The sequence below is a fragment of the Eriocheir sinensis genome, unplaced genomic scaffold (assembly GCF_024679095.1).
Source record: "Eriocheir sinensis breed Jianghai 21 unplaced genomic scaffold, ASM2467909v1 Scaffold91, whole genome shotgun sequence".
Lineage (NCBI taxonomy): Eukaryota > Metazoa > Arthropoda > Malacostraca > Decapoda > Varunidae > Eriocheir > Eriocheir sinensis.
This window is the reverse complement of record NW_026112286.1, coordinates 514,743-527,336: the sequence shown is the minus strand read 5'-3', so window position 1 is coordinate 527,336 and position 12,594 is coordinate 514,743. Positions and strand designations below refer to the sequence as shown.

Here is a 12,594-nt window from a genome sequence, read left to right as displayed (position 1 = left end):
ATGTGTTTTTTTCTTAATCCGTCCGCTGCAATTGGCACGGATTTCACCTTCACTGTTAGCCTGGTAACATAATTATAGTCCCAGGTCTTTCTCTGCTTCTGTGGCAGATAGTGGAGTGTTTCCCATGTGGTATTGGTGTGCTGGATATCCCCTCCCAAGGTGCAGGACTTTACAGTTTTCTTCATTGAATTGTAGCAGCCACTTGTTGCTTCACTCCTGTAGCTTGGTGAGGTCTTCTGGTAGGAAGTCTGCACCCAAGGGGTTAAGGGAATTTCTCTTGTATGTCTGATATTCTGTATTTCTGTGATGGTAGTGGTGGTGATAACTGACAAGGGTATCTGGCCCTAGAGGAGGAGGCCTCCCAGACTGCCTGCTGCCCCGGTGCTGGAGTTCATCAGGGAGTTTCCAGTGCACCTCCAGACGGTGGTGGAGTGTGCCTGCAAGGCAGAGCTGGCACTCTGGCACTACCTCTATAAGCAGCCGGCAGCCCCAAGCAGCTCTTCATACGAGCACTGGAGGTTCCCCAGCTGGACACAGCAGCCTCATGCCTCATCATTTTGCAGGAGGGTGAGGAAGGAGAAGCAAGGTGGGCTATTAGTTTTGTCTAATTTCATGGCATTCATCTGACAATAGTTTATGAATGTGGTTTCTAGTCACACCGTTAACACACTTTTTGCCTTGTTTTGGTGGAGGTCATTTTGTCTCCATAAATAAAGTTTGCCTTGCTTCCCCGGGACAGAATCTGGAGAGTGCCTCCGTGAGTCGCTGCCTTACAACGCGTCTCCTCCATGCCACTCCAGAAGCCAGGGAGTGGAACCTCAGCAAAGACCTCATCCGCTTCCTGCGCTCTATAGGTGAGGAAGACTCTTGCCTCAGCCATGTATACTAAACACTCCTATGGCATTAATAGGATGGACCTTGCTTGTGACAGCATCTTCTGTTTCCAGAAGCAGCTGTTCCTGTATGAACAAGATCCTGAAGTCCACAGCCAGCGCAGCGTCAACAGCCAAGGTATTAGTCAGCATGTATACTTCTGTTGTCTTGTGGTTATATTCTCCGGCAAGGCGTGGAATAAGTGGAGATGGGATAGAAGTGTTGAAGTAGTAGATTGGGGCTACTATCAAAGGGGCTGTTGAAGAAGTAGTATCTTAAAATGATCCTACAGGCCACAGCAATGAGGACAGGACAACCTCAGTCTGCTTCCTGGCCTGGAGCAGCAGTGTATAGATGGGCGTCTGTGTTCCTGTGTTCTTTCCTGCTCCTGATCTGCCTCCCTTCATGTAAGAAAACCTTCTCCTGCTGCTTCCTGGCCTGGAGCAGCAGTGTATAGATGGGCGTCTGTGTTCCTGGGTTCTTTCCTGCTCCTGATCTGCCTCCCTTCATGTAAGAAAACCTTCTCCTGCTGCTTCCTGGCCTGGAGCAGCAGTGTATAGATGGGCGTCTGTGTTCCTGGGTTCTTTCCTGCTCCTGATCTGCTTCCCTTCATGTAAGAAAACCTTCTTTTTCTGCTTCCTGGCCTGGAGCAGCAGTGTATAGATGGGCGTCTGTGTTCCTGGGTTCTTTCCTGCTCCTGATCTGCCTCCCTTCATGTAAGAAAACCTTCTCCTGCTGCTTCCTGGCCTGGAGCAGCAGTGTATAGATGGGCGTCTGTGTTCCTGGGTTCTTTCCTGCTCCTGATCTGCCTCCCTTCACGTAAGAAAACCTTCTCCTGCTGCTTCCTGGCCTGGAGCAGCACTGTATCGATGGGCATCTGTGTTCCTGGGTTCTTTCCTGCTCCTGATCTGCCTTCCTTCATGTAAGAAAACCTTCTCCTGCTGCTTCCTGGCCTGGAGCAGCAGTGTATAAATGGGCGTCTGTGTTCCTGGGTTCTTTCCTGCTCCTGATCTGCCTCCCTTCATGTAAGAAAACCTTCTTTTTCTGCTTCCTGGCCTGGAGCAGCAGTGTATAGATGGGTGTCTGTGTTCCTGGGTTCTTTCCTGCTCCTGATCTGCCTCCCTTCATGTAAGAAAACCTTCTCCTGCTGCTTCCTGGCCTGGAGCAGCAGTGTATAGATGGGTGTCTGTGTTCCTGGGTTCTTTCCTGCTCCTGATCTGCCTCCCTTCATGTAAGAAAACCTACTTTTTCTGCTTCCTGGCCTGGAGCAGCAGTGTATAGATGGGTGTCTGTGTTCCTGGGTTCTTTCCTGCTCCTGATCTGCCTCCCTTCATGTAAGAAAACCTTCTCCTGCTTTTACCTGGCCTTGAGCAGCAGTGTATAGATGGGTGTCTGTGTTCCTGGGTTCTTTCCTGCTCCTGATCTGCCTCCCTTCATGTAAGAAAACCTTCTCCTGCTGCTTCCTGGCCTGGAGCAGCAGTGTATAGATGGGTGTCTGTGTTCCTGGGTTCTTTCCTGCTCCTGATCTGCCTCCCTTCATGTAAGAAAACCTACTTTTTCTGCTTCCTGGCCTGGAGCAGCAGTGTATAGATGGGTGTCTGTGTTCCTGGGTTCTTTCCTGCTCCTGATCTGCCTCCCTTCATGTAAGAAAACCTTCTCCTGCTTTTACCTGGCCTAGAGCAGCAGTGTATAGATGGGTGTCTTTGTTCCTGGGTTCTTTCCTGCTCCTGATCTGCCTCCCTTCATGTAAGAAAACCTTCTCCTGCTGCTTCCTGGCCTGGAGCAGCAGTGTATAGATGGGCGTCTGTGTTCCTGGGTTCTTTCCTGCTCCTGATCTGCTTCCCTTCATGTAAGAAAACCTTCTCCTGCTGCTTCCTGGCCTGGAGCAGCAGTGTATAGATGGGCATCTGTGTTCCTGGGTTCTTTCCTGCTCCTGATCTGCCTTCCTTCATGTAAGAAAACCTTCTCCTGCTGCTTCCTGGCCTGGAGCAGCAGTGTATAAATGGGCGTCTGTGTTCCTGGGTTCTTTCCTGCTCCTGATCTGCCTCCCTTCATGTAAGAAAACCTTATTTTTCTGCTTCCTGGCCTGGAGCAGCAGTGTATAGATGGGCGTCTGTGTTCCTGGGTTCTTTCCTGCCCCTGATCTGCCTCCCTTCATGTAAGAAAACCTTCTCCTGCTGCTTCCTGGCCTGGAGCAGCAGTGTATAGATGGGCGTCTGTGTTCCTGGGTTCTTTCCTGCTCCTGATCTGCCTCCCTTCACGTAAGAAAACCTTCTTTTTCTGCTTCCTGGCCTGGAGCAGCAGTGTATAGATGGGTGTCTGTGTTCCTGGGTTCTTTCCTGCTCCTGATCTGCCTCCCTTCATGTAAGAAAACCTTATTTTTCTGCTTCCTGGCCTGGAGCAGCAGTGTATAAATGGGCGTCTGTGTTCCTGGGTTCTTTCCTGCTCCTGATCTGCCTCCCTTCATGTAAGAAAACCTTATTTTTCTGCTTCCTGGCCTGGAGCAGCAGTGTATAGATGGGTGTCTGTGTTCCTGGGTTCTTTCCTGCTCCTGATCTGCCTCCCTTCATGTAAGAAAACCTTCTCCTGCTGCTTCCTGGCCTGGAGCAGCAGTGTATAGATGGGCGTCTGTGTTCCTGGGTTCTTTCCTGCTCCTGATCTGCCTCCCTTCATGTAAGAAAACCTTCTCCTGCTGATTCCTGGCCTGGAGCAGCAGTGTATAGATGGGCGTCTGTGTTCCTGGGTTCTTTCCTGCTCCTGATCTGCCTCCCTTCATGTAAGAAAACCTTCTCCTGCTGCTTCCTGGCCTAGAGCAGCAGTGTATAGATGGGTGTCTTTGTTCCTGGGTTCTTTCCTGCTCCTGATCTGCCTCCCTTCATGTAAGAAAACCTTCTGCTGCTTCCTGGCCTGGAGCAGCAGTGTATAGATGGGCGTCTTTGTTCCTGGGTTCTTTCCTGCTCCTGATCTGCCTAACTTCATGTAAGAAAACCTTCTTTTTCTGCTTCCTGGCCTGGAGCAGCAGGGAATAGATGAGTGTCTGTTTTCCTGGGTTCTTTCCTGCTCCTGATCTTCCTCCCTTCATGTAAGAAAACCTACTTTTTCTGTTTCCTGGCCTGGAACAGCAGTGTATAGATGGGCGTCTGTGTTCCTGGGTTCTTTCCTGCTCCTGATCTGCCTCCCTTCCTGTAAGAAAACCTTCTCCTGCTGCTTCCTGGCCTGGAACAGCAGTGTATAGATGGGCGTCTGTGTTCCTGGGTTCTTTCCTGCTCCTGATCTGCCTCCCTTCATGTAAGAAAACCTTCTCCTGCTGCTTCCTGGCCTGGAGCAGCAGTGTATAGATGGGCGTCTGTGTTTCTGGGTTCTTTCCTGCTCCTGATCTGCTTCCCTTCATGTAAGAAAACCTTCTCCTGCTGCTTCCTGGCCTGGAGCAGCAGTGTATAGATGGGCGTCTGTGTTCCTGGGTTCTTTCCTGCTCCTGATCTGCCTCCCTTCATGTAAGAAAACCTTCTCCTGCTGCTTCCTGGCCTGGAGCAGCAGTGTATTTTTTTTTTTTTTTTTTTTTTTTACAGCAAAGGAGACAGCTCAAGGGCACAAAAAAGTAAACATTAATAAAAAAAAAAGCCCGCTACTCGCTGCTCCTAAAAAGAATCCAAAGAGGTGGCCGAAAGATAAGTCAGTTTCGGGAGGAGAGGTGTCCTGATACCCTCCTCTTGAAAGAGTTCAAGTCGTAGGCAGGAGGAAATACAGATGAAGGAAGATTGTTCCAGAGTTTACCAGCGTGAGGGATGAAAGAGTGAAGATGCTGGTTAACTCTTGCATAAGGGGTTTGGACAGTATAGGGATGAGCATGAGTAGAAAGTCGAGTGCAGCGGGGCCGCCGGAGGGGGGAGCCATGCAGTTAGCAAGTTCAGAAGAGCAGTCAGCGTGGAAATATCGATAGAAGATAGAAAGAGAGGCAACATTGCGGCGGAATTTAAGAGGTAGAAGACTATCAGTATGAGGAGGAGAGCTGATGAGACGAAGAGCCTTAGCCTCCACTCTGTCCAGAAGAGCTGTGTGAGTGGAGCCCCCCCACACATGAGATGCATACTCCATACGAGGGCGGACAAGGCCCCTGTATATGGACAGCAACTGTGCAGGGGAGAAGAACTGGCGGAGACGGTACAGAACGCCCAGCCTCGAGGAAGCTGATTTAGTAAGAGATGAGATATGAAGTTTCCAGTTGAGATTTTGAGTTAAGGATAGACCGAGGATGTTTAGTGTTGAGGAAGGTGATAGCTGGGTGTTGTCAAAGAATAGGGGATAGTTGTTTAGAAGATTGTGTCGAGTGGATAGGTGGAGAAACTGTGTTTTTGAGGCGTTGAAGGACACCAGGTTCTTCTTGCCCCAATCGGAAATAATAGTAAGGTCTGAGGCTAAGCATTCTGCAGCCTCCAGCCTTGAGTCGTTAAGTTCCTGAAGGGTGGGTCTTCTATTAAAAGAAGTTGAATAATGCAGAGTGGAATCATCGGCGTAGGAATGGATAGGACAGTTCGTTTTGGAAAGAAGATCATCAATGAACAACAGAAAAAGAGTGGGAGATAGAACAGAACCCTGTGGGACACCACTGTTAATAGATTTAGGGGAAGAACAGTGACCGTCTACCACGGCAGAAATAGAACGGTCAGAAAGGAAACTGGAGATAAAGGTACAGAGATTAGGATAGAAACCGTAGGAGGGTAGTTTAGAAAGCAAAGATTTGTGCCAGACCCTATCAAAAGCTTTTGATATGTCCAGCGCAATAGCAAAAGTTTCACCGAAACGGCTAAGAGAGGATGACCAAGAGTCAGTTAAGAAGGCAAGGAGATCACCAGTAGAACGCCCCTTGCGGAACCCATACTGGCGATCAGATAGAAGGTCAGAAGTGGAAAGGTGCTTTTGAATCTTACGGTTAAGGATTGATTCAAAAGCTTTAGATAGACAAGAAAGTAAAGCAATAGGACGGTAGTTTGAGGGATTGGAGCGGTCACCCTTCTTAGGTACAGGCTGTATGAAGGCATACTTCCAGCAAGAAGGAAAGGTAGATGTTGACAGGCAGAGGCGAAAGAGTTTGACCAGGCAGGGTGACAGCACGGAGGCACAGTTTTTAAGGACAATAGGAGGCACTCCATCAGGTCCATAAGCCTTCTGAGGATTGAGGCCAGAGAGGGCATAGAAAACATCATTTTGAAGAATCTTTATAACATGCATAAAGGAGTCAGAGGGGGATGAGTAGGAGGAATATGCCCAGAATCGTCCAGAGTGGAGTTTTTAGAAAAAGTTTGAGAGAAGAGTTCAGCCTTAGAGATAGATGAGACGGCAGTGTTGCCGTCAGGACTGAGGAGTGGAGGGAAAGATGAAGAAGTGAAGTTGGAGGAGATGTTTTTGGCTAGATGCCAGAAGTCACGGGAAGAGTTAGAGAAAGCAAGGTTTTGACATTTTCTATTAATGAAAGAATTTTGGTTAGTCGGAGAATAGATTTGGCACGATTTCGGGCAGAAATGTAAAGTTCATAATTAGCATTAGTTTGAAGGCTCTGGTATCTTTTGTGAGCTACCTCTCTATCACTGACAGCACGAGAACAAGCGTGATTAAACCAAGGCTTTTTAGCGTGAGGAGTAGAGAAAGAACGAGGAATGTATGCCTCCATTCCAGAGACAATCACCTCTGTGATGCGCTGAGCACACACAGAGGGGTCTCTATCCTGGAAGCTATAATCAGTCCACGGAAATCGGAAAAGTACATCCTCAGGTCGTCCCACCGAGCTGAAGCAAAATGCCAGAAGCATCGCCTCTTCGGTGGGTCCAGAGGATGTACAGGAGCGATAGGACAGGATGCAGAAATAAGATTGTGATCGGAGGAGCCCAACGGAGAGAACAGTTTGACAGAATAAGCAGAAGGGTTTGAGGTAAGGAAGAGGTCTAGAATGTTGGGCCGATCTCCAAGACGGTCAGGAATACGTGTAGGGTGCTGGACCAACTGCTCTAGGTCGTTGAGGATAGCAAAGTTGTAGGCTTGTTCACCAGGATGGTCAGTGAAAGAGGATGAAAGCCAAAGCTGGTGGTGAACATTGAAATCTCCTAGGATGGAGATTTCAGCGAAGGGAGAGTGGGTCAAGATGTGCTCCACTTTAGAATTCAAATAGTCAAAGAATTTTACGTAGTTGGTAGAGTTAGGTGAGAGATAAACAGCACAGATGTATTTAGTAATAGAATGACAGTGAAGTCTTAACCAGATGGTGGAAAATTCAGAAGAGTCAAGGTCGTGGGCACGAGAGCAAGTGATGTCGTTGCGCACGTAGGCGCAACATCCAGCTTTGGATTGAAATTTAGGATAGAGATAGTAGGAGGGAACAGAGTAGACATTGCTGTCAGTAGATGGGCGTCTGTGTTCCTGGGTTCTTTCCTGCTCCTGATCTGCCTCCCTTCATGTAAGAAAACCTTCTTTTTCTGCTTCCTGGCCTGGAGCAGCAGTGTATAGATGGGCGTCTGTGTTCCTGGGTTCTTTCCTGCTCCTGATCTGCTTCCCTTCATGTAAGAAAACCTTCTCCTGCTGCTTCCTGGCCTGGAGCAGCAGTGTATAGATGGGTGTCTGTGTTCCTGGGTTCTTTCCTGCTCCTGATCTGCCTCCCTTCCTGTAAGAAAACCTTCTCCTGCTGCTTCCTGGCCTGGAACAGCAGTGTATAGATGGGCGTCTGTGTTCCTGGGTTCTTTCCTGCTCCTGATCTGCCTCCCTTCCTGTAAGAAAACCTTCTCCTGCTGCTTCCTGGCCTGGAGCAGCAGTGTATAGATGGGCATCTGTGTTCCTGGGTTCTTTCCTGCTCCTGATCTGCCTAACTTCATGTAAGTAAACCTTCTTTTTCTGCTTCCTGGCCTGGAGCAGCAGTGTATAGATGGGTGTCTGTGTTCCTGGGTTCTTTCCTGCTCCTGATCTGCCTCCCTTCATGTAAGAAAACCTTCTCCTGCTGCTTCCTGGCCTGGAGCAGCAGTGTATAGATGGGTGTCTGTGTTCCTGGGTTCTTTCCTGCTCCTGATCTGCCTCCCTTCATGTAAGAAAACCTACTTTTTCTGCTTCCTGGCCTGGAGCAGCAGTGTATAGATGGGTGTCTGTGTTCCTGGGTTCTTTCCTGCTCCTGATCTGCCTCCCTTCATGTAAGAAAACCTTCTCCTGCTTTTACCTGGCCTTGAGCAGCAGTGTATAGATGGGTGTCTTTGTTCCTGGGTTCTTTCCTGCTCCTGATCTGCCTCCCTTCATGTAAGAAAACCTTCTCCTGCTGCTTCCTGGCCTGTAGCAGCAGTGTATAGATGGGCGTCTGTGTTCCTGGGTTTTTCCTGCTCCTGATCTGCCTCCCTTCATGTAAGAAAACCTTCTGCTGCTGCTTCCTGGCCTAGAGCAGCAGTGTATAGATTAGCGTCTGTGTTCCTGGGTTCTTTCCTGCTCCTGATCTGCCTCCCTTCATGTAAGAAAACCTTCTGCTGCTTCCTGGCCTGGAGCAGCAGTGTATAGATTAGCGTCTGTGTTCCTGGGTTCTTTCCTGCTCCTGATCCGCCTCCCTTCACGTAAGAAAACCTTCTCCTGCTGCTTCCTGGCCTGGAGCAGCAGTGTATAGATGGGTGTCTGTGTTCCTGGGTTCTTTCCTGCTCCTGATCTGCCTCCCTTCATGTAAGAAAACCTTCTCCTGCTGCTTCCTGGCCTGGAGCAGCAGTGTATAGATTAGCGTCTGTGTTCCTGGGTTCTTTCCTGCTCCTGATCTGCCTCCCTTCATGTAAGAAAACCTTCTCCTGCTGCTTCCTGGCCTGGAGCAGCAGTGTATAGATGGGCGTCTGTGTTCCTGGGTTCTTTCCTGCTCCTGATCTGCCTCCCTTCACGTAAGAAAACCTTCTCCTGCTGCTTCCTGGCCTGGAGCAGCAGTGTATAGATGGGTGTCTGTGTTCCTGGGCTCTTTCCTGCTCCTGATGTGCCTCCCTTCATGTAAGAAAACCTTCTTTTTCTGCTTCCTGGCCTGGAGCAGCAGTGTATAGATGGGCGTCTGTGTTCCTGGGTTCTTTCCTGCTCCTGATCTGCCTCCCTTCATGTAAGAAAACCTTCTTTTTCTGCTTCCTGGCCTGGAGCAGCAGTGTATAGATGGGTGTCTGTGTTCCTGGGTTCTTTCCTGCTCGTGATCTGCCTCCCTTCATGTAAGAAAACCTTCTGCTTCTGCTTCCTGGCCTGGAGCAGCAGTGTATAGATGGGTGTCTGTGTTCCTGGGTTCTTTCCTGCTCCTGATCTGCCTCCCTTCATGTAAGAAAACCTTCTCCTGCTGCTTCCTGGCCTGGAGCAGCAGTGTATAGATGGGCGTCTGTGTTCCTGGGTTCTTTCCTGCTCCTGATCTGCCTCCCTTCATGTAAGAAAACCTTCTTTTTCTGCTTCCTGGCCTGGAGCAGCAGTGTATAGATGGGTGTCTGTGTTCCTGGGTTCTTTCCTGCTCCTGATCTGCCTCCCTTCATGTAAGAAAACCTTCTTTTTCTGCTTCCTGGCCTGGAGCAGCAGTGTATAGATGGGCGTCTGTGTTCCTGGGTTCTTTCCTGCTCCTGATCTGCCTCCCTTCATGTAAGAAAACCTTCTCCTGCTGCTTCCTGGCCTGGAGCAGCAGTGTATAGATGGACGTCTTTGTTCCTGGGTTCTTTCCTGCTCCTGATCTGCCTCCCTACATGTAAGAAAACCTTCTTTTTCTGCTTCCTGGCCTGGAGCAGCAGTGTATAGAAGTGCATCTGTGTTCCTGGGTTCTTTCCTGCTCCTGATCTGCCTCCCTTCATGTAAGAAAACCTTCTCCTGCTGCTTCCTGGCCTGGAGCAGCAGTGTATAGATGGGCGTCTGTGTTCCTGGGTTCTTTCCTGCTCCTGATCTGCCTCCCTTCATGTAAGAAAACCTTTTTCTGCTTCCTGGCCTGGAGCAGCAGTGTATAGATGGGCGTCTGTGTTCCTGGGTTCTTTCCTGCTCCTGATCTGCTTCCCTTCATGTAAGAAAACCTTCTTTTTCTGCTTCCTGGCCTGGAGCAGCAGTGTATAGATGGGCGTCTGTGTTCCTGGGTTCTTTCCTGCTCCTGATCTGCCTCCCTTCATGTAAGAAAACCTTCTCCTGCTGCTTCCTGGCCTGGACCAGCAGTGTAAAGATGGGCATCTGTGTTCCTGGGTTCTTTCCTGCTCCTGATCTGCATCCCTTCATGTAAGAAAACCTTCTCCTGCTGCTTCCTGGCCTGGAGCAGCAGTGTAAAGATGGGCGTCTGTGTTCCTGGGTTCTTTCCTGCTCCTGATCTGCCTCCCTTCATGTAAGAAAACCTTTTTCTGCTTCCTGGCCTGGAACAGCAGTGTATAGATGGGCGTCTGTGTTCCTGGGTTCTTTCCTGCTCCTGATCTGCCTCCCTTCATGTAAGAAAACCTTCTTTTTTCTGCTTCTTGGCCTGGAGCAGCAGTGTATAAATGGGCGTCTGTGTTCCTGGGTTCTTTCCTGCTCCTGATCTGCCTCCCTTCATGTAAGAAAACCTTCTCCTGCTGCTTCCTGGCCTGGAGCAGCAGTGTATAGATGGGTGTCTGTGTTCCTGGGTTCTTTCCTGCTCCTGGTCTGCCTCCCTTCATGTAAGAAAACCTTCTCCTGCTGCTTCCTGGCCTGGAGCAGCAGTGTATAGATGGGCGTCTGTGTTTCTGGGTTCTTTCCTGCTCCTGATCTGCTTCCCTTCATGTAAGAAAACCTTCTCCTGCTGCTTCCTGGCCTGGAGCAGCAGTGTATAGATGGGCATCTGTGTTCCTGGGTTCTTTCCTGCTCCTGATCTGCCTTCCTTCATGTAAGAAAACCTTCTCCTGCTGCTTCCTGGCCTGGAGCAGCAGTGTATAAATGGGCGTCTGTGTTCCTGGGTTCTTTCCTGCTCCTGATCTGCCTCCCTTCATGTAAGAAAACCTTATTGTGCTGCTTCCTGGCCTGGAGCAGCAGTGTATAGATGGGCGTCTGTGTTCCTGGGTTCTTTCCTGCTCCTGATCTGCCTCCCTTCATGTAAGAAAACCTTCTCCTGCTGCTTCCTGGCCTGGAGCAGCAGTGTATAGATGGGCGTCTGTGTTCCTGGGTTCTTTCCTGCTCCTGATCTGCCTCCCTTCATGTAAGAAAACCTTCTCCTGCTGATTCCTGGCCTGGAGCAGCAGTGTATAGATGGGCGTCTGTGTTCCTGGGTTCTTTCCTGCTCCTGATCTGCCTCCCTTCATGTAAGAAAACCTTCTCCTGCTGCTTCCTGGCCTAGAGCAGCAGTGTATAGATGGGTGTCTTTGTTCCTGGGTTCTTTCCTGCTCCTGATCTGCCTCCCTTCATGTAAGAAAACCTTCTCCTGCTGCTTCCTGGCCTGGAGCAGCAGTGTATAGATGGGCGTCTTTGTTCCTGGGTTCTTTCCTGCTCCTGATCTGCCTCCCTTCATGTAAGAAAACCTTCTTTTTCTGCTTCCTGGCCTGGAGCAGCAGTGTATAGATGGGCGTCTGTGTTCCTGGGTTCTTTCCTGCTCCTGATCTGCCTAACTTCATGTAAGAAAACCTTCTCCTGCTGCTTCCTGGCCTGGAGCAGCAGTGTATAGATGGGCGTCTGTGTTCCTGGGTTCTTTCCTGCTCCTGATCTGCCTAACTTCATGTAAGAAAACCTTCTTTTTCTGCTTCCTGGCCTGGAGCAGCAGGGAATAGATGAGTGTCTGTTTTCCTGGGTTCTTTCCTGCTCCTGATCTTCCTCCCTTCATGTAAGAAAACCTACTTTTTCTGCTTCCTGGCCTGGAACAGCAGTGTATAGATGGGCGTCTGTGTTCCTGGGTTCTTTCCTGCTCCTGATCTGCCTCCCTTCCTGTAAGAAAACCTTCTCCTGCTGCTTCCTGGCCTGGAGCAGCAGTGTATAGATGGGCGTCTGTGTTCCTGGGTTCTTTCCTGGTCCTGATCTGCCTCCCTTCATGTAAGAAAACCTTCTCCTGCTGCTTCCTGGCCTGGAGCAGCTGTGTATAGATGGGCGTCTGTGTTCCTGGGTTCTTTCCTGCTCCTGATCTGCCTCCCTTCATGTAAGAAAACCTTCTTTTTCTGCTTCCTGGCCTGAAGTAGCATTGTATAGATGGGTGTCTGTGTTCCTGGGTTCTTTCCTGCTCCTGATCTGCCTCCCTTCATGTAAGAAAACCTTCTCCTGCTGCTTCCTGGCCTGGAGCAGCAGTGTATAGATGGACGTCTGTGTTCCTGGGTTCTTTCCTGCTCCTGATCTGCCTCCCTTCATGTAAGAAAACCTTCTCCTGCTGCTTCCTGGCCTAGAGCAGCAATATATAGATGGGTGTCTTTGTTCCTGGGTTCTTTCCTGCTCCTGATCTGCCTCCCTTCATGTAAGAAAACCTTCTCCTGCTGCTTCCTGGCCTGGAGCAGCAGTGTATTGATGGGCGTCTGTGTTCCTGGGTTCTTTCCTGCTCCTGATCTGCCTCCCTTCATGTAAGAAAACCTTCTCCTGCTGCTTCCTGGCCTGGAGCAGCAGTGTATAGATGGGCATCTGTGTTCCTGGGTTCTTTCCTGCTCCTGATCTGCCTCCCTTCATGTAAGAAAACCTTCTGCTGCTGCTTCCTGGCCTGGAGCAGCAGTGTATTGATGGGCGTCTGTGTTCCTGGGTTCTTTCCTGCTCCTGATCTGCCTCCCTTCATGTAAGAAAACCTTCTGCTGCTGCTTCCTG

At 49.8% G+C, this 12,594-nt stretch overlaps 1 protein-coding gene across 1 annotated transcript in view; it reads left to right on the top strand.

The window, feature by feature from the left end:
- The window catches only part of LOC126994894 (uncharacterized), a 39,450-nt gene that overhangs the window by 15,068 nt on the left and 11,788 nt on the right, over positions 1-12,594 (top strand). Inside the window, exons 11-13 of the mRNA XM_050854162.1 lie at positions 564-586; positions 740-854; positions 948-1,011. Of these exons, the coding sequence (XP_050710119.1) occupies positions 564-586; positions 740-854; positions 948-1,011 (202 nt within the window). The remainder of the gene's footprint in view (positions 1-563; positions 587-739; positions 855-947; positions 1,012-12,594) is intronic.